At 42.3% G+C, this 27,429-nt stretch overlaps 4 protein-coding genes across 9 annotated transcripts; 2 read left to right on the forward strand and 2 right to left on the reverse strand.

The window, feature by feature from the left end:
• The first annotated feature begins 324 nt into the window (after nt 1–324).
• si:ch211-248a14.8 (uncharacterized) lies at nt 325–5,411 on the forward strand. Its single transcript, XM_061690145.1, has 2 exons — nt 325–2,324; nt 3,619–5,411. The coding sequence occupies exons 1-2, from the start codon at nt 2,156–2,158 to the stop codon at nt 4,017–4,019; spliced, it is 570 nt and encodes a 189-aa protein (XP_061546129.1). The 5' UTR covers nt 325–2,155; the 3' UTR covers nt 4,020–5,411.
• Nucleotides 4,391–11,789, reverse strand: ecd (ecdysoneless homolog (Drosophila)). Of its 2 annotated transcripts, none has more exons than XM_061690142.1 (14): nt 11,693–11,789; nt 11,386–11,611; nt 11,197–11,314; nt 11,007–11,094; nt 10,467–10,645; nt 10,025–10,217; nt 9,815–9,943; nt 9,509–9,634; nt 9,346–9,431; nt 8,337–8,440; nt 7,755–8,001; nt 7,249–7,316; nt 6,971–7,179; nt 4,391–5,191 (listed from the first exon to the last, which is right to left on the reverse strand). In XM_061690142.1, the coding sequence occupies exons 2-14, from the start codon at nt 11,588–11,590 to the stop codon at nt 4,988–4,990; spliced, it is 1,956 nt and encodes a 651-aa protein (XP_061546126.1). In that variant the 5' UTR covers nt 11,591–11,611; nt 11,693–11,789; the 3' UTR covers nt 4,391–4,987. The 2 variants fall into 2 exon arrangements, with proteins under 2 accessions (XP_061546126.1, XP_061546125.1); XM_061690141.1 differs by having other exon boundaries at nt 4,392–5,191; nt 7,249–7,319.
• Nucleotides 11,790–12,089: 300 nt separating this feature from the next.
• fam149b1 (family with sequence similarity 149 member B1) lies at nt 12,090–23,186 on the forward strand. Of its 5 annotated transcripts, none has more exons than XM_061690136.1 (16): nt 12,090–12,480; nt 13,288–13,401; nt 13,696–13,840; nt 15,088–15,236; nt 15,333–15,482; nt 16,542–16,691; nt 16,767–16,948; nt 17,023–17,159; nt 18,120–18,182; nt 18,531–18,649; nt 19,262–19,486; nt 20,434–20,557; nt 20,654–20,779; nt 20,853–20,934; nt 21,748–21,888; nt 22,107–23,186. In XM_061690136.1, the coding sequence occupies exons 1-16, from the start codon at nt 12,434–12,436 to the stop codon at nt 22,187–22,189; spliced, it is 2,037 nt and encodes a 678-aa protein (XP_061546120.1). In that variant the 5' UTR covers nt 12,090–12,433; the 3' UTR covers nt 22,190–23,186. The 5 variants fall into 5 exon arrangements, with proteins under 5 accessions (XP_061546120.1, XP_061546122.1, XP_061546121.1 ...); XM_061690138.1 differs by having other exon boundaries at nt 18,531–18,637; XM_061690137.1 differs by having other exon boundaries at nt 18,123–18,182.
• Nucleotides 22,649–25,760, reverse strand: dnajc9 (DnaJ (Hsp40) homolog, subfamily C, member 9). Its single transcript, XM_061690144.1, has 5 exons — nt 25,508–25,760; nt 24,194–24,334; nt 23,842–24,096; nt 23,062–23,148; nt 22,649–22,987 (listed from the first exon to the last, which is right to left on the reverse strand). Exons 1-5 carry the CDS (start codon nt 25,679–25,681, stop codon nt 22,883–22,885), a joined length of 762 nt encoding a protein of 253 aa, XP_061546128.1. The 5' UTR covers nt 25,682–25,760; the 3' UTR covers nt 22,649–22,882.
• Between the last annotated feature and the right edge of the window lie 1,669 nt (nt 25,761–27,429).

The raw sequence follows: 27,429 nt of genomic DNA on the forward strand, positions 1-27,429 counted from the left end.
CTTCCTGTACGACTTGACCGACAAGCTCCGCTCGTTTGTGGCGGGCATCTTCCTCCCCCAGTACCACTACCCGTACGTGGTGGCCCTCTGCTTCGGCCAGGTCGGTGCCTGACGTCACCTCACAAACTAATACAGTATTCCATAGATCTTTTGCCAACAGTCTCTCTTCATTTCATTACATTTCTCTTGGCTGTAATGCTTACAGTACATGTGAATGTTACAATTTCTTGTCAGTCAGATTTCAGCCTCTGTGTTGCCATGTCAATCTAATCTGCTCAGAGCCTTCAGAATTAACAATGCTTAAACTACATATATATTTCTAATGGGACTGTTTCTTTTGCCAATCAGATTTCGTTTTCGTCTTCTTTGTGCATGGCGATGTTGACTTAATACATGCTGATGAAGGTTTTTGAATGAGCTTCTATTTCCTGTGCTGCCAAAGGGTATTGTTTGGGTGTGCGAGCGGCGGTTCGCGGGGAGACCTTGGGTGTGTTTTTAACCAAATACTTCAAAGTCTTTGCATGCAAGTGAAAGCCCGACCAAAGGTTGATGCAAATGACTGAGCTGTGTGAAGGACAATCACTGGAGCGAACCGTGCGTGGTGCGGAGGGTGAGAAGTAAATGTGGAAGGTATGTAGGCGAACAAAATTTGTGGCATTTAGTAGAACACATACCTCCCTCAAGGTTTAACTGTTAACCAAATTTGCGGAATGCCATAATGTAGCATGTTTGTTTGTCCGTCCGTGATGACAAGAATGAACGAAGAATTGATGTGGAACATGACAAAGGGTAAATATTATGGAATATTTTACTTGAAACTGACTTAAAATGATTTCAATATTTTGAGATATGACAGATGACAGAAACGATGTTTCCGAAAATATGCCTGTGAGCGAGCCGTTCTTAATTTTGACGGATTGTGGCCTTTTTGGCCTAGTTTACATAATACCGTCCCAAGCAGAGTTTCTCAACCCATGACTTGACAGCTCGGCGGGGCCGAAGATCCGCCGATTTCAAGCGATGGTCGAAATGTACTGCATTAATGACTATCATGTCAAAGCCAAATGGTAAGCAGAGCTGCATTTAGTTTTGTTAGATGCACAGATTTTTTTTTAGCTACCGATAAGTGACACATACTTGACTGTGACGTTGTCAACGCAGCTGAGGTATTTTTCTTTGGCTACATGTGCCACATGCATTGATAAAGTTTTGTATACGAAGTGCTGTTTCCATTGTTGGGCACTTGTCCCAGTAGAAGCCGCTTGCCACATTAAACTCTCTAGTTCTGCCACGGTTGTCGTGGTAACGAAAGCCAAACTAGGGCGGGTTGACCAGTCGCTCGTTTTCATGAGACTGGACCCCCCCCAACCAAAAAAGGCTGAGTTCAGGGAGGTTTAAAAAATGGTAATGGTTCTGTAATTCTTTATCCTTCAGATATTTTAACAAAAGCACATTGTAATGTTATTAAAACACCTGGGAACTGTTTAAATAGTAAAATAATGCATATTATTTTACTGACAAAAATAATGCATATTATTTTACTGAGCCAATTTTCCATCAAATTATTGGAGTTGTTAGTATTAATTTGGCCTAAAAACATGCTGAAAGCAGTGAAATTATTGCAATCTGCAATATAAGTTACATTTCAGTTCAAAACCAAAGTTTAACAATGACCTTGTAATTCGCATCACACTCCCCGAGATCGCGATTGTAAAAGTTCAGACGTCATTACTTGACATGCCATCTGCTGGGTTCCCATTTATGGTGGAGCTAACGCTTGCCTTGGTGCTCCATTAAACACACCATCTGTGAATATCAATTGGGCCCCTTTAATTAAGCTAAAAAAGGGAACCAAAACATTAGCGCAAGCTCTCAGTATGATGCTACACAACTGCAAACTTCAACAGCGAAAACATGCCCACTTCATCCAAAACTAGCATTACCCTATTATCTTTTACAGGGACAACTTTTGCATTACATTACAGTAGATTGTGCAGATGTATCCTACAGTTTTGTTTTAAAGGTCCTGGTGTCTGTGTTCTTCTTCAATCTCCTCCACGTCCTGGGCGTGGCGCCACTGAGGCAGTACAGTCATCCACTGGCAGAGCGCCTCTTGGTGCCGTCCATCTGCAGCAGCGCCTACGCCACGCTCACCATGTGGGCCGAGGCCAGCAGCTCGTACGCTGGTCTCTTCCCGCTCGCCCTGCGGCCACTGCCTCTCATCACGGTGGGCCTGAGCTTTGTGCTGAAGGTGACAGCGCCTCCGTCTGTCCACACTTCCATCCTTGTGTCCATCTTGACTGGGTTGGCGCTGGTCTTCACAGGTAAAACTACATTTTCGCAAGCCAACAGGGCGAGAGGTGGGGTCGCTAGTCAGTCGCAGGGCACATACAGTATAGACAAACAACCATTCAGGGTCACCTAAGTGTGCTGCCCTGCTGCTAATAGCGAAGATCTGGTAATAATTGACACCCCCTGAAAAGGGATTTGTAATTGTGTAAAAGCAAAGGACTTAAAAAGGCCAGGATCATAAAGCACAAACACCATGCATCTAACATGTACATAGTCATAAACCCATGTTACATAAACGACCAGTGTTGGAAAAGTTCATTTTCCACGCGAACTATTTCATAGTTCAGTTCACCGTTCCAAAAAAGGGCTAGTTCATCATAGTTAAAATTTTAAACTAAGTTCACCATTCCAGACTTTTGTCCTTAATGTGCAAATAAAAACATGCAACACATTGTGACAGCAACAATGGTGAAAGGACATTGATAACATTGCATTCCTACAAAATATTTTATCCCATGTAGTCTTATATTACAAAACAAAATAAATTCCATGTTATGACAGTGTAATGACAGTGTTTTAACTAAAGCATTCTGATACAGATAATAATTTTCCTAAAAATCAAGTTTTACCATGATGCACTGCATTACAAAACAACCAAATAACACGTTTACTCCCATTTATGCAGTCCCTGAATGCACCTTGCGAACACGGGCTGCTGCGACGTGCCTGTGGAATGAAACATAAATGGCAGTTGCCAAATACAGCGTTCATCCCAGACATATGACTGCTCGTATATACTGTGTCCAGACGGGTTTTGTCCTGAAAGTCACAAGCAAAACCTGGTACTCTTGAATGAAAATGAAATATAGTTCGAAAACAGTTCTTTGGGGCCAGAATGAGCGCATTTTCAATAACGTTCATCAGGCTGAAATGAACTAAGCTCAGTTCATGTTCGCCCAAAATACGAACTAGTTCATGAACTTTCGTTCATTGAATTCGTTCAGGTACAACACGGTAAACATCTATATTCAGTGGTTAAATTATTCAACACAAACACACCACCTTCACATGAGGCGCCACAATTGTATTAGCTACCTAACTAGCCTGAATAACACACCTGCAGAAACTGGCATGACGTCACACGGGCAAACAAATATGATAAATAATATTACAGCAAATGTCAGATACTGGAAGATTTGTACTCAAGCAATATTAAATAAGGTGACTACCATCTACAAGTAATTTTCTGTTAACATACTCTTACTTTTACTTAAGTATGGCTTTCATGTACTTTCTACAAGACTGCTTTTTGGTTACCTCTCGCAGCCTGGCGTGGTCTATCAGTCGTAGAGCCTCTGGAGTACATGTATGCGCCTCTGGGGGTCATTCTGCTCAGTCTCTCCCTGACTTGGCTGTCCAAAGTGTCTGAGGCCGAGCACCGCCACCTGCCTACGGACAACCAATTCTCCGCTTTGGACATCTACTACACTCTGCTGGTGAACCAGTGCTGGCTGCTGGGCCTTCTGTGGACGTTGCACCCGGACGGCCCCCTGCTGTCGCTGAGTCGGGCCAGCTGGCACAGCCTGCTCTTCCACGGTTACCTGCTCGCCATCTTGCTGCTAGGGATGCTCCTCAACTTTGCGCTTGTCATGACAGCGCTGTGCATCTCACCGCTGGCTGCGGCTCTATTACACTCGGCCAGGGAACTGTTGCACCCTTTTCTATAGGTTTTAAATTATGGATGGATGGATGGATTATTTCATATTTATTACCTCAGTCAATGAGGTTATAGTCCTACCATCTATTATTTGCTGGGCTGGGATATACATGGGCCTTCAGTGGGGACTTACCCGACTTCATACACCTCTTAATACCGTCACTATCACATTACAATTATAGAAACCATCAATGCTATACAAAAACACAATATAACAGAACAATCTGTGCCACGTACATCATCGGGAGCAGTTGAGAATCAATATTTATCTAACAAAACATAAAAAAATACCCATACCACACCCACAAGAGATGCTAATTATTAAATGTTTTAATGTGTGCAGTTTGCTCCAGCCATGTTTTGCTAGTCGAATTTGACTATAACAAGTCTTGTTCCAACCAACCAGAGGATGGAAAAGTGCTGATGTCGAGGGCCAGTTAGCTGGCCCTGTGAAGACGAAAACGAAATCTGATTGGCAAAAGAAACAGTCCCATTAGAAATATATATGTAGTTTAAGCATTGTTAATTCTGAAGGCTCTGAGCAGATTAGATTGACATGGCAACACAGAGGCTGAAATCTGACTGACAAGAAATTGTAACATTCACATGTACTGTAAGCATTACAGCCAAGAGAAATGTAATGAAATGAAGAGAGACTGTTGGCAAAAGATCTATGGAATACTGTATTAGAATTTTGAATGTTGGTCAGTGCTTTTCATTTTGTTCAGTCCAGGAGAGAAGCCATCGCTGGCCTGGAATACCCACTGGTAAAAGAAAGTTTTAAAACAAGGCACTTTCATTGCAAAAACATTTATTTCATTACTGCCAACCAAATGTTAAGCAGTGTCAAATTATCTCTCTTTGATGTATTTTACGTTATATAATAACTGCAGATGCATCTAGAGCGTACCAAATTGTTCATTCTTCCTTTCGCTTTGAGTAACAACTTTTCCTCACTCATTATGGACTCACTGGCCGCTATGAGCGGTCCGAGTTTGGGGGGAGGTGTATCCCCAGACTCTGCAGCAAGTTGGAGGCGGGTCCGGTCAGCCCATCCTGGCAGCTGAGAGACTCCATAAGGTTGCTGACCAGGTTGAGGTCCACGTCGAGAGGCTGGATCTCCGCATCCTCAACCGGGTTCAGGAGGCCCTCTGTGGCCGGTGGATGGGCGGACGGAGACGTCTGAGGAGAGGAAAGCTGTTTTCATCTGTGTGGGTTTCTGCAGTTACTTGTGCAACTTCCCTTACAGTATATGGCTGTCTAAATTAAGACCTGTGAATATAACTGAAGCCATCCATTGATTTTGGAGGTGGTATTTGTTAAGTGTGAAATACACACAATAAGTATTGTATCATAAAAGCCTAAACAAATACCATTAAAAAAAATTACTAACTTACTAACAGATGAACAACCATCCACAGATCAAATACAGGTACCATAGGACAGTCCACAGACTTCGAAGTACAATAAGTGCTGTGCATAATACTGCTCCTAATGTTAGATCACATCACAACATACAGTGAAACCATTCATGAGACATTCATGAGTTGTTGCAGTAGTTCGTTCAATCACCTGTTGTGTCAGCGAGAGAAACTCATTTTCTGCTTTTACATCTGCCTTTCGTGGCAGGAAACAGCGGCATTTTGTGACTGTTGGTAATTGGCCTTTTCTTTGAATTTTCCCCAAAAGACGAATGACAGACGTGCAGGTTCTGTGAAGGCACTAGCTAGTCGGTACCCGTCTAGCAGTTTCCGTTAGCAATATGTAGCAACAAAAACAACTTGGACGTCAACGTTAGCTTCGCGGCAAAACTTGCGTTTCATTTGGCGAGCCGTCAATATGACGGCGCTGCCCGATGGCGTCGCTTCTAGAAGACACACAGTAAGTAAACTACAATTCCCAAATGACTGTTTGACCTTCCTTCCGTACCCGTTCTGTATCTCATCCATCCATTTTCCACTTATCCTCACTACGGTCGTGGGTATGCTGAAGGCCAGCTGACTCTGGACGAGAGGCGGGGGTAAATCATGAACTGGTCGGTCACATCATAATTATCATAATTTAGAGTCTTCAATTAACCTATCATGCATGTTTTTGGGATGTGGGAGGAAACCGGAGCTCGTTCTGTATCTATTTATGCGAAATCAATACATTTAAAAATAACGCTGAAAGCTCATGTAATAAATTATTTGAAATTTTTTTTTTTTTTTTAAAAACACTTGTTTTTATTTTATTTCATTTACGAAATACGAAAATGTTTTTTAAATTTTAGCTTGAGTTTTCGTTTGCTATAATAACCTTGGTACTGACCAGAATGAGCTTAACTGAATTAATCATGATGCACAAACCTTAATTATTTACATTCTCTTTAATTATGTTATTACTATATGTTTTTATAAAGTAAAATATTACAGCACGCTATTGAAAACAGAGTGCAAAAATGTTGGCTTTCGATACAAGCATTTTCATTTTCAAGCGTGGTCACGGAATGAATTAAACTCATATCTCAAGGCAACACTGTAACTGTACCCTTTCTAGCTACCTCCTGTAGCTGTTCACACATTGATTTCGATCCGTTTTCTATACTGCTTTATCCTCACTAGGGTCGCGGGCAGGTGAGCTAGGTCTATCCCACCTGACTTTGGCGGAAAGGTGGGATCCACACTGTGCTGGTTGCCGGCCATTTGCTGAGCATTCACACTCATAGTCACACCTATGGACAATTTAGAGTCTTCAGTGAATCTTACATGCATGTTTTTCAAAAGTGGGAGGAAGCCAGACTACTTGGAGAAAACCCACATAAGCACGGGGAGAACATGCAAAACTCCTCACGAAAAGGCCGGAGCCGAGATTCAATCCCTGAACCTCAGAACTGTGAGGCAGACGTGCGAACCACAGGAACAATATGCTGCCCTACTTCTTTTGATAGGTGACAAATCTAAGGCAGAGGTCTTTTCTTACCGTCTGATTAAAGCTCTGCCCGATGTGTGTGTTCATCAGCTCCTGGTCCATTTGGTCCATGTATCCTTTAAGAGTACCCAAAGCCTCCATCCCATTTATTTCCCCAGGAGCAGAGGGTCCCTCGTCTAGCTCTTCATCCTCCTCCCCGACTACGGCCCACTCATCTTCGTAAAGATCATCCGAATCTAGCGTTTCTACGTCACTTGTGTCTGAAGAAAGAAAAAAAATGGATGGATTCAAGTTCAGTGATCAGCAGTCAATTTCAAACATCAACGCACCTAATATTAGTTCCAGTTCACTTATGACGGTTGCTGTGTCGTAGGTGAAAGGATGATCGCATGAAGAGCTACTGCAATGAAAGACAAGAAGCAAATATTGAATCCATTATATCTTAGTGGTACTCAAACCTTTTACACTCAGCATCACCTAGTAAGTATTTAGTACTACCATCATGACCAACATTAAAATAGTAGGCCAAAGTGTTCAAAACGTTTATTTAATATAGTATTATTGTACCAAGCTATCATTACACAGTTTTAACATTAACATTGCGCTTAAATGATTCAATTAAAATGGTTTGCGCATAAAAGTTAAATGAAAAATGTACTGAAATAAGTGATTAAAAACAACTCAGATTAAATGCAAATGCTTTGAACTCAAAAGTTGAATCAACTGAACTGTACTCAGGCAGTGATTCTTTTGCATACCACTCGAGGGAGGCCGGATACCCCCACACTTTGAATCACTGCATTAGCTGACATAATGGGTCAGAAGCGGGTCTCACCAAGGTAACTCGGCCCCCATGTATGATGACTTGGCATTGAGGAACCCCTCCATCCTCCGGCTGACCCCCAGCAGACTGTAACCGGCCTCCTCTCCTTCCTCGCTGTCCTCTGTCTCCGTTCTCCCAACGTACTCCGCTTGCCTGTCGGGCTGAGAGCGTTTGCCGGGTGTAGTGTCTGGTCCGGACCCGGACCTTTCCTCAAGCATGCGTTCCAAATCCTGGGCGGTGACGTCCAGCCAACTGTCACCTGGAGATGAGCACGAAGAAACATATTGTTAGCATCTGAACTTGAGTAGAAGCAACTCGCCTCATCACTACGCCCTAGCTCTCCACTCTGTGATCATAGTAACGAAAGCCAAACTCTCTATTGGCCCAGCAGTATGTGAAGAATAGGGTCACCCTCTCAAATGGGCTCATTTCAGCGAGACAAATAGGGTGTGTAAAGTGTTCTATAATTATTGATGCTTGGGGTATTTGGACAAGAGCACGCCTTGGAATTGGTAAACTGTGGGGGGAAAAAAGCACACCGTGTCTCCTTTTAAGATGCAGCATCATTCAGTGCCAGTTTGCTGTTGCACTCACTGTCCTCTTGCGGGAGATGTGCCTCTTGTTTCCTCAACTCCTCCACGTCGATGGGACCACAGGAGCTCAGCAGTTGGAGAACCTCCTCCCCCAGAGACATCTCACTGCAAGACAGGTCAAAATCAAGCATGTTCAAGATCCAATTTCTAGCTTTTCGAACACCTTACAGTTTTGGTAAAGTATACATGAAAAATATTTTACTGTGGGGAAAGACTTGGATTGATGGAGTACAAATCCCAATTCCAATGAAGCAGAGACGTTGTGGAAAACGTAGATATAAACAGAATACAATGATTTGAAAGTCCCTTCACCCTATATAAAACTCAATATACTACAAATACTAGATATTTCATGTTGAAACTGATAAACTTTCCCCCCCCCCCCCCAAATATTCTCTCGTTTTGAATTTGATGCCTGCAACACGTTCCAAAAAAAGCTGGGACAGTGGCAAGTTTACCATTGTGTTACGTCACATTTCCTTTTAACAACACTCAATAAGTATTTGGGAACTGAGGGCAATTTTGTTAACTTCAGTTGCTCAACATTACGGAGTCTCTGTTGCGTCGTGTCATAATGGATATGTCTACCCAATTTTGTGTTGATTGGTCAAACGGGTATTGGGGGCTATATATATATATATATATATATATATATATATATATATATATATATATATATATATATATATAAATCTCTCTCTATATATATATATATATTTTTTATTTATTTCCAGGGGGCCTTACTTAGTACATTTTGGCAGGTTGTAAAAATCCATAAAGGTTCATCAGGATACATGTGATTGCATTTTCAAATATGTTGAGGCCCTCAGAAAGATTATTAATTTGTCAGAAAAATAACCACAGTGATTCCAAGATGGTCTATTTCGGTTTCTTTTTTTTCTTTTATACAAAGGAGAAAGGAATTGAAACAAAACACTAATATCTTCGGCACACGTTTATGCATCTATGCTTTGTATTCATAATGACAAGTTCACAATAAAAGGTCTCACCTGGATTTTGAGGCGACCGACTGTCTAAAGAAGTTTTCTGCCGATGTCATCAGCAGTCTCCAATGTGACGAACCCTCCATCTCTTCCTGCGCTTGAACACAAAAGCTGAAATGTCTTCATGGCTAATGTGCATTAATGTAGGCATTCAAAATACCAGACTAACCCGAAAGTAACCGTTGCTTTTCAGACTTTGCAGAAACCCTTTCCACTGAGAGTTACAGCTGACCGGGGAGTCGCCCCCCGAAGACGGCAGCCTGCATTTGGAGCACAGGATCTCGAAGCCATGAGCCTGGGGGGGGAGAAAGAGAGTGAGAGAGAGAGAGAGAGAAAGAGAGAGACACACACACAAGGGAATGGGGGACACCCACACAGGGCACACTCACCGACATAAACATAGTGGTTAACATTTGTCACAGGCGTCAGCAATGAGCCATTTATAAATATTAAAGTATTAACAATATTGTCTCACCAGCTTCATGCCAAGCTCGTGTGCTTTGTACAGCGGGTCCGAGCGCGCAGGCATGGTGAAGCCGCTCCTCCTGTCTGGGACGAACTGTTGCTGCTGCAGCTGAGCGTACAAGCACCGAGTGAACGTCACCTGGAAGAACACACGGCATCTCAATGGTAACAACTGGAAGGTACCATTGTGAAATCACGTACTGTATTGGCATTGGCGTACCGAGGTTAAGACCCGTGTGTCAGGAGGGAAGTTCTTGAAATTTTTGCAGGCCTGGAGGTCGATGGGGTCTCGCAGGTAAAATGCGGACACGGCGGGGGCCACAAGATCAGGCCGCTGCTCCAAAACCATGGCCACCCCCACCGGTACAAAGCAGTGGGCACGGTGCAGGCTGGCTGCAATCTTCTCTGGATACCTAAACCAAGGACATGAATAAATAGTAAATCTATAGTAGCTGCTAAAGATGGGTCGGGCCAATATGAACATTTACTCCCTATTCCAATCAAAATCAGTTCAGGATCGATTATCCTGTGTTGTGGAGTGTGTTAAGAGTGATTCCCTGCAGGAATTGCTCCTATAACAAATATAAACACCGTTTTGGCCTAAGCAGATAAAAAAAAGAACAGGTTGATTTTAGACAGAGTAGCCATTTGTGTCCTCTCACCTATCCAGCCGCTTATCCAGGACGCAAGTTATCTTGGGGCTTGCCCGGCATGCTTCTGGCTGGGAGGAGAGTAGTGCTAGAGCTTCTGGAACACTCGGTACCACATCCTTCTGGATCCCAGTCGGACTGGAACGCGAAGGGCAGGGCAGGAGATGCAATGCGCCGCGGTAGAGGAACACCTAACAAGAATTTTAAAAATGAGTGAAACATGAAAATAATTATTTGCCTTTAATGGGGCAGTGGTGGGAAGTAACAAATACTTTGTTACTGTACAAAAGTAGATATTTCCAGGTATATTTAGTTTACTTGAGTATTTTTCTCACGACATTTTACTCTTATTTGCAACATTTGAAACATGATATATATATATATATATTTATATTTACATTGTACTCCTTCCTCTTCTTAATCTTCTTTCGGGTTAAATTGTTTAAAAAAAAAAGAAAGAAGCCTGATATGTCTCCTTTAAAATGTCAAGTATGCATACAGTATATGAACAGTAATTGTTGTATTTGAATGCACCTCATCCCAAACACTCACCCTGTTCTCACTGGTTTCCGGATTCAGCCATTTTGGGAGATGATCTGCTACTTCAATTAGAAGGAATTCCCCATCGTTGTCCTCAACTCTGTGAAGTAAATACATAAGTAAATAACAAAATATAAGCACCTGACCAAAAACAGCACAGGAAAATTATAAGACGTGAATCAATAGAGAATGTTTTCCTCACCTTGCAACAAGTTCCGGAAAAGCCTCTGTAATTTTCTTCAGAAGGTAAACAATAAACCACTCATCCTCCACATTATCACCAAACTGGGTGCTGCCACCGATATGAGCTGGAACACCCCCTGAACATAACAAGAATCAAAAATCAACCCTCGCAGAGTAGAGTAAAATCATGGACGGATGGCACTCCTACCTTTCTCAGGATAATACTTGATGTTGAATGGCTGATTCTGCCAGATGTACTGCATGGACAGAGGCGCTATTTTTGCAAGGATCTCCTCTACAAGGCAGGACAGGTGTTCCTCGATGTGTTGTACCGTAGAACTGATGGGATGCGTCAGAAAGAGTTTGTACTGTACTGCATCCTCCTGAACCACTCTCCTCTGGAGCACATCCATTGTTGTAGTAAAATGAAATCCCTGTGGGGAAAAGATATTGAGCGTAATTCACAAGTGCGAGGGGCACATTTTTACATACATAAAATAAGTTATTAACCTCACCTCGACTTGTTTGTAAGACGTTATTTAATGTCGCCAATTCAATAAATGTGGCGATTTTTATTTACGCCACTATCACGCCGTTCCTTATTATCATGGGTTCTACTCTCAAATCTCTTCGACAAGCCAAGTCGGAAACAATATGTTCCTACAAAGTGTAGCAATAGCAACATGGCCTAAATAGTTTATTTTGTAATTTAAAATCTTAATTAATTGTATATGTTTATTTAATATTTTTATTCATCATTTTATATATATATATATCATTTTATTCTCCAAATCAACGAACGGTACAAATGTACCAACGGGAAGACGGAAATATTTAAGAGACGCATCCTTATTGTTACAAGGAATTCTGGGAGTTGAAGTCAATCGCGATTACCCTGCCAGTGTAACCATGACAGCCGTGTTGTTGGCGGTGCTAACGCTAGTAGCATAGTTCACGTAACGAAAGATAGCGTGACAGGCACCCGTTTGCTATGTAAACCGGTGAGAAAGGTGAACGTCAAATTTACCGTTAAAGGCAGCAATGACAGGAATTGACTTTTTTACGCTGCTTGTGCCATTTTGGCTCAGCTATAAAGCGTAGCTACTAGCCTAACGTTAGCTCCCGCGTTCGTAAATCCGGTTAGCATCTTTGGAAATGTCATTATTATTCCGCCTAAACTGTTACCTGCGGGTTCAAGATGCGGAGACGAGAAGGTGAGGCGAGGCCTTGAGCCTTTAGACACAGAGGGAAGGAGAATGATTTCACGGTACAACAGGAGACCTGTATCGCACAAGCTTGAAATGTAAGTACGATACATTATTTTGGTTCTTAACAATATGAAACTGTCTCAGCATCAACAAACTACAACCATAATATTAATGTTGTTGCTAAAATAATAAATTTCTACCGAAATCAATTTACATAGTGAATAAATATATTTAATAGGGCATATTGTGGATGCAAGCCTTGTATTACGTCTCTTTACATTGGCTAGGAACCTGGCTTTACGACGTTTCTAGGTTACGAACGGCGCGAAATAAACTAGTTTGCCTCGTCACGTGACACAAAAACAGCACGCTCAGTTATCACCACACTTAAAACGGCCCTACTGCTGTTTTTCATATGATTATTTTATGTTTATGGGCTAAAAGTGTTTTTTTTTTTTTTTTACACATCTTTACTGTATTCGTGGCATTACTGTTTTAACTAGTTAACTAGTAGATTGGTGATACAGTTTGGCGCCCGTAAGAATACGTCGCAAGAAGACACGGTCAGTTACCACCGTACTTACTGGTTTTCATTTGATTGGGTTCGCTTCCTAGCCTAGAAGTTTTTCATCCAAATATTTACTGCAATTATGGCTTTATTACTGCGTTAAGTTCACTGAAGACGACATTTTCCGTAGGTGTGAATTTGAGTGTGAATGTCTGTTTGTCGATTATGTGCCCTGCAATTGGCTGGTGACCAGTCCGGGGTGTGCCGCTTTTGTCTTGCCCAAAGTTAGCTCAGATGGGCTGCAGCTGACTTGCCGCCCTAACGAGGACAACCGTTATAGAAAACGGATGGAGTTATGGTACACGTTACTTAATGGATGTGTTGTTGTGTGCAGCCGTGGCCTGTCTCGCAGCAGTCTCGACCACCATCCACTCCCCGAGGAGGCAGACCACCAAACCCCTCAGTGCCCCCTCGATGACGTGGAAGAGGTTGTCTCCATCCGCAACAGGTGAGGCAGCATCACTCCCTCTACAGCCAATCGAACAAGTCAAGAGCGAGACCTTGAAATGCGAAACAAGATCCACTCCTTAGATTAATTGATATTGTGTTGCCTCCTTCAGATGTGCTGCTAAAAGAATAACTAATCAAGACAGCTTCTTAGAATATGCTATTACTGTACTTTGACATTTAGCCTTTGTATCCACTTGGAAACCCTGCCTTTGAATATATGATCAACCCCAAAACACAGACCACACTAATTGTAAAACTAATCCTTTTTCTTTTTATGTATCTATATATGTAGTTCGGAGACATCTGGCGCTTCCAGCCCCTCCGACTGTCCCACGATCATCTCCGTGGACTCCAGCCGGTCGTGGTCAGGCATCCATAGCTCCACAGGCACCGCCGTGTCCACAGAGAGAAGCTCTGTCCTCTCCTGGGGCTACGATGTAAGACGCCGCTCCTCAGTACACAATGTGATGTCATGAATTTAGTCACAGAAAAAAAAAATCATCAACAGATACACATTGTGTGATTTTAATTAGAGATTTGATTGACAATCACAGGCTGTATAGAATGTAAACTCCTTTGTTTTTTCCTCCTGCTTGTATATTTTCACAAGGCCTGCACCCGCTGAGTATTGTTTTTAGGGACAACTGGTCCCATAAACTTTTTTTCAAGGATTCGAAAGTTTATTTATTTCGACTTCCTCCTGCTGCTTCTAAGAAACAAAACTGTGTTTATATGGAGCACTTTTGTTCAGATTGAGCTTCTAACCCGATTCTAATCATGATACAAGGCTCCATGTAAACCAGGCAAATTTGTTATGATAATTACAACTTCTGATCCTGGCTATTTTAACTTTTGACTAAGATACCATACACATTTTTTTTTTTAATCATTTTGATTATGTGTGGCTATTTCCCAAAATGGACATGCTTTACAGCACCCTTTAAATAAAATGTGTTCATCAAATGCACATAGGATAAGACATATATGTATTTGTAAAAATCACATTATTAAAAATACTGTATGAAGGCCTCAATGTTTGGATTTAATTGTTGCCACCCACTGTAGTTATAAGATCAGGTTTTTGTAATTTTCAAAAAATATTTCATGATGTCACTGTTCCCAAAATATAGAATAAAAAAAATGTACAATTGAACCATTATTATTGAGTTATTTTGTTTTATTTGCCCACTACATAAGGTGGTGACTTTGGTCATTTTTAAATAAGTTTCTTGATCTCATCGACATGAACATTCTTCCAAAAACCAAAATATCCGATTTTTCTTAACATTAACCCATTATTAGCTAGGTATTTTATTTATTTATTTGCCTACTGTACAGTAGAAGAGACATTTTTGGAATTTTGAAATAAAATTCATGATGTCATTAGTACGAGGATTCTTCTTTTTGTAAATTCATTTATACCCCCCATAAAAAGGGGGAAGTTTTGTAATGATTATTATTTTTTAATATAATGGCATCAATGTGGCTATTGTCTCCTCCCAACTATTATAAACCCAATATTATTATTTTTTAGTATTTGTTTATGCAATGGCTACCCATTTAAAAAAAAAAAAAAAAAAAAAAACTACTCACAGAAGATGGAAGTTGCCATCTAACAAACAACCAATATCCTCTTGGTGGATTTAATAACTTCCTTGCTTCCATTGCTGATCTTAACCCGCAGGAGTTCGACAAGGCGGCGTCACGCCAAGTGCAGCAAATGTTTGAGGAGATAGACAAGGAGCTGTACGAGGGTAAAGGCAGCGGGGGAGGGATACTCCCGGGGATGCAGGAGGAATGCCAGCAGTGGGCCACGCGCTTCCCTCATCTTCGGTTTGTCACCCACATGGAAAATAGCGCTTGATCCTTTCGATTAAAAGACACGTTTGGCTGTTTTATTTTCTATTCTATTGTGTCTGTGTGACTCAGGATTCTGGGTACTCAGTTGGTGTGTCCAAGTGATGAGGGCTTCCAGTGGTACACGACCTCAGGAACGGTCGGCAGCAGCTACAGTAGAAGCCCATCAACGTCCCAGCAGATCATCGGAAAGTCAAGTCAGAAAGATGACAACAATATGGAGTGAGTTTTCTCTTTGCTTTGACACTCACTCAATGGTGGCAAAGGTACATCACCACAGTCTATTTGTGCTCATATCAAACTGGGGACATATTATGGACTATTTTCTATTTACATGCTCATATACAAGTCGTTGGGTCTCTGGAGTGCTTTCCCACCCTTCAAGTGTAAAATTAACAACCAAGTATTGTAAATCTTGAGTGTCATTCTGAATTTTGCTGATTTGTGCAATCATAGTTCATCATGTTTACATAAAAAAATTAAAAAAATAAAAACTTTAACACCATCATGTTAACAAACAACTACAGTTTCTGATAAGCGTCACATTCTTGATTGCTCGGGAAGTTGTCAACACGGTGTGGACGATAATTGTATTGCAGGCGATAAGCCTGCTTCATGCGCCACATGCACTAATCGACAAGTGTAAGACGAGCTGCTTCCATGAGTGTAAATGCTTTTACAGTGTTCACCGTGATATGGATAGCCAAATAGCCCAAATTTGCGCGTGATTAATGCCCGCGCCAGAAAGGTTTAAAGTACTCTATAGATTCCCCAAGATGATGGCAAAGCTGCTCAACTCACTTCAGCAGTTCCTTGACACCATAATGCTACAAGGTAGTGGCAAAGCTTTATTTTTATACTAGACATGAGATCGGCCTGAACACAAAAACAGCAATAGTTGAGTTTTTCTGTAGACAGGTCCTCCCTTAAACATCAAATACGTGAATTCGCGAGTAGTGAAAATGTATTTTGTCTTTTTACAGGCGCTCGTGTTTTTTTTTCACGCACACTCTGGGCTTCACTTCCCCAAGAAGGAGCTGCTTGCATAGTCGCAATGTCCTACCTGGTAGTCGCCATTCGCCAGGTGGGGTAACATTTGCTCACTTGCATGAGACAAGGCTTCCCCCTTAAAAATAGGCTCATTTCAGCAGGACAAAAAAAGAGTGTAAACTCTGCTGTACTTCTTGATCCTTGGGGTATTTTGACACAAGACAGGTTACTAAAACTCCAGCGAACTGTTTTAAATTGTGGGGAAAATTGTTCAATTTGTCTATGTTGAAGGTTGAACGTGCTAGGCCGCAGCGCGGCGCTGCTCAAGTCCAACTCAGCAGAGTTAAACGGGGCTTTAGCCACCTCAAGAGACTCCAGGCCAAGGGTGATCGAGGTGGAGGGCTACATGGAGGAGTACCTGGCCTTTGACAGCATCAGTCTGTGAGTTGGTGGTTGCGCGCTCGTGTTTTAAAGGCAAATGCAGCATTACGATGTGACCACATCTGCCTCGCACAGGGAGGACGAAAAGGAGAGGACCTGCCCCGAGCCTTGCCCGAGGCGTCACTGCATGCCTCCCGTCTCGCCCTACAGGTCTCGCCGTCAGGCTGTACTCGATCATTTGTTCGACGACGTGTGGCGGCAGCTTGTGGGCTGCATGAGCTATCTGGTCCACCGCCAATGGGAACATCGCACCTCTGGTATGCCCACCCCCACTCTATGTTTCACTTTATTCGCACAAATAATTGAGGTTGGTTGAACTTGTGATTGACAGGTCATGAAAAGCCTTCTGGTAACTTGAGTCCAGTGCTGCAGAATTCCATGACATTGTTCTCCACACTTCCAAGCGTGTTGCCCAAACTTGGCCAAAGCTATGCTCTGCCTCCACCCGCCCCTGGTTTGCCCCTCCAGGTTAGTGACTGCGGCAATGAATTTCTTTGGCCCACATTTAGCAGTGAAATCAGTGTGAAAGCTGACAGACAAGATATTATGCATCAAAAATCTGTACGCGCGCATGCGTGTGTGTGTGTGTGTGTGTGAATGCTGACAATTATTTAGATACATTTTTTTAATGTATATTTTTAGTACACAGGGAAGCACCATCCTTAATATTCAAAATCAGTTAGAAAACAAAATTATAGGTGTAATAGAGTAATTGATTATCAAATTAATCAACAGCTATTTCTATGATCAATTCATTGTTTGGAGATATTCTTTAACTTAAAATTGTCCAAATCTTCTATCTATCTATCTTCTTTATTCGCAATAAGACATTTGCAAACATCTGCTTTTACTTTGGAAAACAATGATCAACATTTTTGCCTCTTTCTGACATGCGATAGACCAAACCAGTAACTGACTCATAATCAATTTATGTTATGGAAATCAAAAACTGTTTTGTTTATTCGATTAATGGAAAAAATATTCGAAGAAGTAATCAATTATTAAAATAATTGTTTGTTGCAGCCGTAGTTTCATTCTTTGTAATTTTGCTGCCACTCTCAGCTTTCGCACAAGGTTTTCTGAGTAATTTCTAGCCCTGTGTTTTTTTTTTCGCATTTCTCTTGAATAACATGTATGAATTGAAAATGTAATGTTTACAGATGGGTTAATCGTACAGATAAGTTCAACTCATCAGTCCTGATTAGTATATAGAATCATGTAAGAGCCTGGCGTCCTTGATTTATTTTCACTCCTGTTGCTCTATCACCGCTCCCAAATTCATTAACTTGTGTCACTGTTTCCTTCTCTTCCCTTTTTCATCTCCTCCGACCTTGTCGTCTGTCTACGTCTGTTCTTTTCCTCCCTTTGTTTTACCGTTACCTTCTTCACGACTGTCCGGTGTCTCTCACTGTGGCCGCTCACTTAAAGAAGTCGAGGGACTCAAAGCACAAGTCCCGCCGGAAACCCCAAAAGCAGAAAAGGCCACCCAGTGTATGTAAACTCCCTTGCTCAGAGGCAGGATGGCGACATGCTGCCATTCTGGCTCCTCGTCTTTTAGTTCTAGATTGAATGTGCTTGTGCCTGTCCATTAACCAAAAAGCAGTTTATGAATTAACTGCATCTTACCGTCTTCTCGTGTTTCCAGAGAATGCTTGTTTTGTTTCAAAGTCTTGTGAAAGTTGTTTTGTTGGTGGCCTTGCAGATTTGGGAGGCCTGCTGCACGATAATTAACTGAGAAGATGCTGGCTGGATTATTGACATTAAAACAACTAACCTTAGAGGCACTGGCCAAAGTAGTCTTCTATAATCTTTATCACTTGTTTTTGCCTCTCTCAAAAGGCCGGAAGGGTCTCGATCGGAGGCACCCAGCACAACCTGAACGACCTCATCATGATCCACAGCATCCCGCTGCAACAGAGGAATCTGGCCGCGCTGGACAGAACTCAGTGCGAATTACAGTAAACGTCATAGCAACCGAGCCCTTCCACTATAGCGAAAAAGTGCGAGTAATTGATGCCCCCACTAAAAATGTTTATAAGTGCCTATATTCATAGTTTAAACTGTAAATATATTTCTACTCATTTAAAACTACTCTTCCAATATTACACTTAGAAATAAGTTGCGGTAGTGTTGATGTGTTGGATGTGTGCGTTTTAGGGGTATGGCTTAGTGAGTGTTTTCAGGAGTGGGCCGGTTAGTCTGTGTGTGAGTGTCTGGGCGTGAGTTGTGGCCTCCAGCAGCTCCTTGCGAGTGTCCTCCTTTTTGTCAAACTCTTGCGACAGAACAAACAAATCAACCAAGCTACGGCTGCTAAGTCTTAAATTGAGGCACTCATAAGTGAGTGTATTGCTGTACTTCCTTGAGACCAGTTCTTATTTACACTCTGCTTTGGTGGCATCTTAAGAGTGTTGTAGCAGAGCACAAAACCCCTGAATAGGGGAATCTTTCAGTGGATAACAGAGGCACGGTTAAAAAAAAAGAATAGGTGAACCGTGACTAGGCAGGGGATTACTATACACTTCTAGAACACTCTCATTTAGCACTCATCCTTTTTTTCATTTACTCTGTAGGGATCCAGAGGAGCGCGGCCCCCTGAGGCCGGCCTCGGGCACGGCACCTGCCGGTAAGTCCCGTCCCCGCCGAAACCTGGAGCAAAGCTCGTCATCATTGACCCGCCCGCCCCAGTCGGCCCGCCGCAGAAACCTGGCACCCCGCACACTCCAGCCGCTCGTTCCCAGCCTGAGTCAGTCCAGCGCGGCCAGATCTATGGATGAGGTCATCCGGGTTACACGGCTGTGAGTTGGCTCACTCGCATACGTAGCTTGGATTCTCTCGCTCAAGTTGTACAAAGTAGGGACTTTTTTTTCACTTTTCTTAATTTGCGCCTTGTGGCGCTGCAGTGTAAAATAACAGGAGGGAGGTGATGGAACTTTCACATGAACTCAATTTATTCCTACCATCTTGTGTCAAATATAGAAACTCTTAACATTGTGTCAAATTTACAAACTCTAACATTGTGTCAATTTACAAACTAACATCTAAACCCCACACAAGCATGGGCGAACATGGAAATTCCACACAGGAAGACATAAGCCCAGATTCAAACCCTTAACTTCTCAACTGTAAGGCAGATGTACAAGTGACTCCTTCACCATGCTGTCTGCCATCAGAAACCTCACAAAACAGTCTTGTTTTGTTGTTGCTAAATTAAGTACATTGCAAAAATCTCCCTTCCTGAAGAAAAAAATAGAATCACGCTCAATATTGCTTGACACTCAACGCTGTCTATCTGATTATGGTTACCTTATTTAGACACATGAAAAGGTTGCAAAATATATCACTGCAAACAACACCCACAATAATAAAAGTATTGTTAAATTGACACCTCGCTGACATAAGAACTGTCCATTATTTTCTTTTTAAGGGCATAATTTTTGCATAGGATCTTATTTGGGGCAGCACGGAACAGTAGTTGTTAGTATGTCTGATACACAGTCAAGAGTTCCCGGGATTGAATCTCAGCTGAGGCCTTCCTGTGTAGTTTGTCGACTTTCTTTGGGTATTCCGGCTACCCCCCACAATCCAAAAACATGCATGTTAGATTAATTGAAGACTCTAAATTGTCCGTAGGGGTGAATGTGATTGTGAATGGTTGTATGTCTATAATGAAGTAGCTATTTTGTTTGTTTTGCTACATTTGCATTCTGTTGTCTCATATTAAAGTGTGCGTATTCCTCCAAAGACCCACGGCCAGCGACTGCCTGATGTCTCCATTGTTTGCACTGAGCAGGAACACGCTCCTGCCGCCCATTGGCGCTGGAGACACAGAGTCGTCCCCGTTGGGACAGCAGTCCAAAGCTGCTCAGGTAAAACAAACTTCACACTTGACTCTATCAACTCCATTATTATTTTATGACTTGAGAGAAACTATGGAAGAATTCTGTTAAATTCCTTCCCACCAGCGCCAGAAAGGCTTGTCCAGCCGAGCCCACAGTGCCCTAAATGATGAGGTTGCTAGTTCCATTCCGAGGGATCGCCTTTACCCGGTGGACGTCTTCTCCCGGCCCAGCACCACACACACTTACAGAGTAAGTCATTGCCTCTGTGGACATGATCCTTTCCATGTGCGGTGTGGTTTGAGCGCTGATGTTTCCTCCTTAGTCGGACACTCCTTACCGGCGCTCCTTCACTGTGCTGGACAACATCGGACAGGCGAGGCCTGGAATAGCCTCGGTAGCCACAGGTGTGACACTTAACTTTGTTTACACTAAGAAAAAATGGTTTACAGTACAGCAGGAATAAGAGACCCACTGATGGAAAAATACAAATTCACATCTCCAGAAAGGCAAATGAATCCTAATTTAGATAAGAACAAAATTTTACATCCTCATAGTTTGAATCAGGGATGTCAAACTCATTTTCATCGCGGACCACATCATAGTTACGTATGGGCCGTGTATAATCACTTCATCATATTACGTATGCACAATTGCCTCTGCATTTCATTCATTGTACAATGAAACCTTGGTTTTCATACAGCCTTTTTTTTTTTGTATAATTGGGTTTTCGATTATTTTTCCATCAAAACTTTGTCCCAGTTTTTGTACATCCGTTCGTTTTTCGCAGCAAAACTGCGTGAGGCAATGGTGGGAAGTGTGTGCTGACTCCAATTTCATGATTTTGAATGTGATTGGTTATTTCTGAACACAGCCACATCCCCATTACGAGAGGGTGTGCATTCACTTACTTTTACTTACCTTCACTCAAACCTTTTTGAGTTGTACAAGTTATAGGTCATATGAATGGTGGAAAGTATTTTGAAATTGTCGTGGCATAATTTTTTTTAAATCACAAAAACCTGCTGTCTGAACAGGGGTGTGTGGACTTTTGATATCCAGTGTACATGTACCCTCTAATTGGCTGCAGCCTGTCCAAGATGTACCTAGTCTCTTATTATGCTCTATGCACAATCCTGCCAAACATACTAAGGAAGAAAACATCACTTCCTTAGAGGCGGTAATAAACATCCAGGACATTTTCTCCCTGCTTCCGCAAGACTCCCTCGGGATCGGTGTGACCGGCGTGAGCCTCGGCATCGGCAGCTCGTCTTTCTTGGAGCCGTTTTCCCACCACCCCCTAGGCCGCTGGCCAATCAGGAATGAGGATGAAGAGCCAGACTTTCAGACGACGCTTTCAGGTTAGTAGCCAGAGGAAAAGGAAAAAAAGAAATAATGCTTTCATAGTTCAGTTACCGTACTTGTAGGGTTTTTAGACCTTTCAGCACCTGACAGTTGAATTGCATGACATATTTACACAAATATACTGTACACGTAAATGTCAGTCACTCATAAAAATTATACAACACCAAAGTAGTTTAAAAACCCTGATATAATTGTAGCATTTCCTGTCTTGTAGCGCCACTGGTGCCTGTGTCCGTCCCACCTCTGTCTCACAGCCGGGGGGGCGTCTCTTCCAGACCCAGCAGACCGGGACTGTAGCTGGTGGCTTCCAAATGTCTCCACGCACTTTAGCCATTCTTTATACTGCGTAAATACACAGCAGTTGTTGTTTTACAGAAATGTTTCATATTATTATTACAGTATATAGCTTTGTTAAAGGTTTATTTTTGTATTTCAAATCAGCTTCTGAAGCTGCTAAAAGAAGAACACTTGGAGCTGGTGTACGCGTGCTTATTTTAATGTAACAACTTCTCTCCTCTAAGAGGGCGACAACACACTCTGTGAGACAGAATTACAATGTATTAGTGCTGCATTTGTCAGCCCTGAGTATTCTTCGAGCAGATTGCGGAGGAAACATCACTTTTAACACATCCCGCACTAAAGGATAATCGCTCAGGATAATCTTTTAGAGACAGCTGACAATCAAGCCTTAGCTGTCTTTGTTTTGAAGCGGAGAAAAATGCTAAAAATCTGCCCAGATTATTAGTATGTGTACCCTGTTAAGCAATAAGTGTGCAAGGCAACTACACTAATGCAAATGATGTGGAAGAATAGTAACTTTATTGCCCAATCGTGACATTCACAACATAAAATCAAGTTACATTTTATTACAGGAACATTAAAATATTCAAACATTGAAAATAACAGGGCTTAACTAATGGGATTCCATCGTAGCTCAAACGTGATCTGTTGGGAAAAATGTCAATAACTTGGAGGAGTAAGGCTCCTTCCTCACTTCTTTCCCCTCTTTGAGGATTTTCCACCTTTTTTGGAGTACTTGGCCTCCAAACCAGACAAGAAGCTATTAAAGTTCTGTTCCCTTGACGCGTGTCTTTGCTGAAGAATAAGAACGAATGAAAGTTAAGAGAAAATAAAGCAAAGCAGATGTGTACAGTAAAAGCGTTTCCTACTTTGATCATCATCATGAGGCTGTCGTCCTCCTGGCCAAACCCCATCTCTTTCTGCATTTCTTCTGCTTCTTGTCGCTCTCTATCCGCCTGGAGTAGAAATCACATTTAGGATTCGACTTTCCACCAATCTGATCGGTATTTGCCGATTATTAGCATTTTATGCCGATTGGCTTTAATGTCATAATTCGCCGGTTATTGATCAGATCCGCAAAACACATTTACTCTGCGTCGCCATCTTGTACAGTATATTTGAATCCAAAAGCTAGTTTATTTTTAGCCTTGTCGCGAGTCTTTTGACGTAATACTGTAAATATCTGACCACCAATAAAGTTATTTTTTTTTAAAAAACATGGCGGTGTGGGACAGACAACACGTAATGCCGGGATCAGACTACAAGACAAATTTGGTCCTTCCCGATTGCACTATGTCAGACTACAGTAATAAAATATTGTATTCCGATATCACTGCGTCCCGTCTTTTCCGAATACTGGGCTTTATCTTGTCCGCTCAAACGCGACCGGATACACTCGTTACCATGGCGACGACAACAGTGATGGATCGCGCCACGTATTATAAGAACAAACGGGGGAAAACGTGTGGTGGTGCTCACTGGTTCTCAGGAGAGGACTTACATTCAAGGATTGCTTGAGGTATGTTCACGTACTTTTAATTAATACGATACGGCTCGCATGCAGGCAGCAAAACGTTATGAAGCCTGGCAAGCTAGTGCTAGCACTAACGGTTGTACGTAAACATGCCGGTGGGGGGTGCGGCACTCACCCTCTTCCTGCGAGCCCTCTTTTTCTTGTCGCTCTCCTGCGCAAAGGCAGGGAATTCTTCCACATCCCCGCTCTTGATGGCGGCCCGAATGATGTCGCCAAGCCTGGGCTCGTCGTCTTGGGAACTACACAGCGCCGAGGCCAGGATGGCATCCATGTCTCCCTGGTGCTGCGTGTACAGCTGGAGTAAGTCCTTCCTCTCCTCATCGGAGCCCTTGTATTGTTTCTCAAAATCAAGGATGTCCTGCACAGTAATCTAGAGGACATACAGACAAGATTTTTACTGTGCATATTATCGAGGCTCTCTTTAACAGCCTAACAGCCAATCTACCATTAGGAAGTTCAACACCCACCTTTGGGAAGAGCAGCCTCCAATAATCTTCCCAGCAGCGATCTTGACTCAAAACATCTGACTCTTCGTCCACCACGCCCTGCTCGTCGTAGACAGCCCGCTGTTCCTTGTCGCTCAACACTGCATACAACTTGCCCAACACCTGCGGGAGAGGACATTTTTAAAAATGGTGAGAATCATTTTAAAGTGACCTCTTCAACCCATCAGTTCCAGTAATTGTTTTGGTTATATTATAATGCATTCTAAAAGGGGTGTAGTAATGCTGTGCACACAATTCAGGTACTGTGCAGTTCTGACAGACTCACAATTTCACATTTTTTATTACTATGAGTCTTTTGAAGTTTAGAAGAGCTATGATCCATTATGCTGAGAGCTGTTACTAATAGGTTCTACAAAAGGAGCAAAATGGCTCTCAGCGCAACCACAAAACTACATCTAGTGTATTGTTAAATTACTATCTGTGACTGTCAACCAGAACTAAACACTATAATCACTGTAAAGGCCGACTTTTTTGTTTGTGGCAAAATAATGTGTCAAGTGAGTGTAAATTTGGTTGAAAATTGCATTATCTAGCCAAATGATTAAAAATGTATCAAAACGATGCAAAACCTTGAAAATTAACTGTAAAGTTGCCCTAGATCAGTGACTCTGAACCAATGTGTTTGGACATGTATACTGTATTAGTGTGTAGTGTCACTTAATTGGTCCTAAAAGTATTATTTCCAAAAAGTAATGTATCTGTTTATCTATCTATGCCAGTGGTTTATAGTGACAGGAAAAACAATTAAATGCTGTTCCTCGATAGCAAAAGATACAATTAATCTCTATATCTACCTTTTGCCATGCATACAACAGAAAATACTGAACAAAAATATAAATGCAAATCTTGTTTGTGCCCTGAATTTTTATTACGAGCTGAAGTCAAAGATCTAGGATTATTTCTGTGGACAAAAAAGGCCCCTCACTTTCAAATATAGTTCACAAATATGTCTGTGTAAATGAACACTTCTCCTTTGCAGAGATAATTCATCCACCTCACAGTATAGCTTTATTTAACTAAACATACCCAGCTTTTACACAGAGTAAAGTAAACGAGTGACAAGAGGATTCATTATACAGTAAGTTTTGTGACAAGTTTAGTGGTGCGCCGTGAGATGTTCACAATGTAAAATATGTACGGTTGACACTGCCTTCGATAGTCACGTCTCTGTGTTCCGTTCAACTGGAAATTCAATTAGAGGACATACACAATAGCAAAACAGCATTCTTGTCGTTACAAGTAGCTGACTGCAGCTAAAAGCTAGTCGAGGTTCACCTGGAACTTCTCAGTGGCTAGCGGGTCGTCGGGGGCCCGGTCCGGGTGGACCTTTAGCGACACTTTGTAGTAGCTCCTGCGAATCTCCGCTTCGTTCGCCTCCTTGTTGATGCCCAGCACCTCGTATAGGCTCGCCGTATTAAACAGCTCCTGGCACCGATCGAGCAACCCCATCCTGCCGCCGCTTTGCCCGACCTTTTTATTTTGATGTTGCTTGTGAGTTTTGGCGCGCTGTACTGTCACACACGTCCGTATATGCACGAACGCGTTGACGTCATACTCAAACGTATTATACTATTGGTTAGAGTGACGCATGACGTAACATCGCCGCGACAAACCCTGTTGTGACAGATTGTTGTGAGATAAACTGAAAACGTCATAATAGCAAAAATTGTTCGTTTCTTAACATTTATAAATGTCATATATCGCTTTTAGATAACCGGTACTAATTATGTTTTTGTAACCAATGTATATCTGCTGGGATGTTTATGTTATAGATATAATTTATTAATTCTCCAAAATGAAAATAATACAAGGCAAAGCAGGCATGCCATATTACTATCCACCATCCATTTTCTGAGCCGCTTATCCTCACAAGGGTCGCGGGAGTGTTGGAGCCTATCCCAGCTTTCATCGGGCAGGAGGTGGGGTACACCCTGAACTGGTCGCCAGCTAATCGCAGGGTGCATACAAACAAACAACCATTCACACTCACATTCACACCTATGGGCAATTTAGAGTCTTCAATTAACCTACCACGCATGTTTTTGGGATGTGGGAGGAAGCCACAGTGCCCGGAGAAAACCCACGCAGGCACGGGGAGAACATGCAAACTCCACACAGGCGGGGTCGGGGGATTGAACCCCGGTCCTCAGAACTCTCTAACAAGTCGTCCACCATGCCACCGCCATATTACTAATAATATTAAAAACAATTACTCAACATAGCATGTCGTTTTTATAAAATAGAATCAAAGTGGTATATTAGCCTGACTTCAGTAGCCTACAGGCAGTGTGTTGGGTTTTTCACTCATTGTGAGTGTGAATGAGACCCCGTCCGCATGGATACATTTCAGTGTATCTGAAAAGTATTTTTTTATTATTATTATTATTTTAATCGTTTCTGCATTTCATCCACACGGAGCCGCCGTTTTGGGAAGCCGAATCTGATAATTTTTTAAAAAACAGCTCCCAGAGTGCATAAATCTCAAAACACTACCCTCCCGTTTCCGTGTGTACGACACATACACGTTTTCCTGAAACAATAACACGGTTGCGCCAGTTATCACGTGACCATGCGTTAAGACTGCCACCATTAACAACAACGATGGTGCATTACATGTGTTGCATTCGTGCTGCAGAAACTCCTGAGAATAATGTATCTTTTCCAGCAAAAACAAATCTCCACAAAAGTCCAGTCCACACAAATGTCTCCTTTATTCGTCGCTATGCATTCACCACCATTAGTGTGAGTTTGTTTGCATCGTGAGGCTCCTTATTCACTGTTTTTGGTTACTTTCCGTGGCAGCGAGCAAAGGGTGTATTCCAACTGCAAGGGTATCACACTCCTCAGCCACCCTGGTAAGATCTTCTTGGGGGTGCTAGAGAGGGGGTTTGGTCTGGCAGTCAATCTCAGATTCATGAGAAGCAGTGTGGTTTTGGTCCTGGCTGTGGAATAGTGGACCAGCTCTATAACCTCAGCAGGTTGTTCATTTCAAAGTGGATTCAAACAAAACAAAATGTGTGGCTCCTTATTATTTTTCACCATCACCAAAACGTATTGATTCCAAGTTACTGGGCCTTTTCCGTCAAAACATACTAAATGGTCAACAGACTGCACTTATATAGCGCTTAATCTCGACCATCACACTGCCCATGGGCGACTGCTGCCATGCAGGGCGCTTCCAGGCAAATTAGGGTTCA

The sequence above is a fragment of the Phycodurus eques genome, chromosome 11 (genome assembly GCF_024500275.1).
Source record: "Phycodurus eques isolate BA_2022a chromosome 11, UOR_Pequ_1.1, whole genome shotgun sequence".
Classification (NCBI taxonomy): Eukaryota; Metazoa; Chordata; class Actinopteri; order Syngnathiformes; family Syngnathidae; genus Phycodurus; species Phycodurus eques.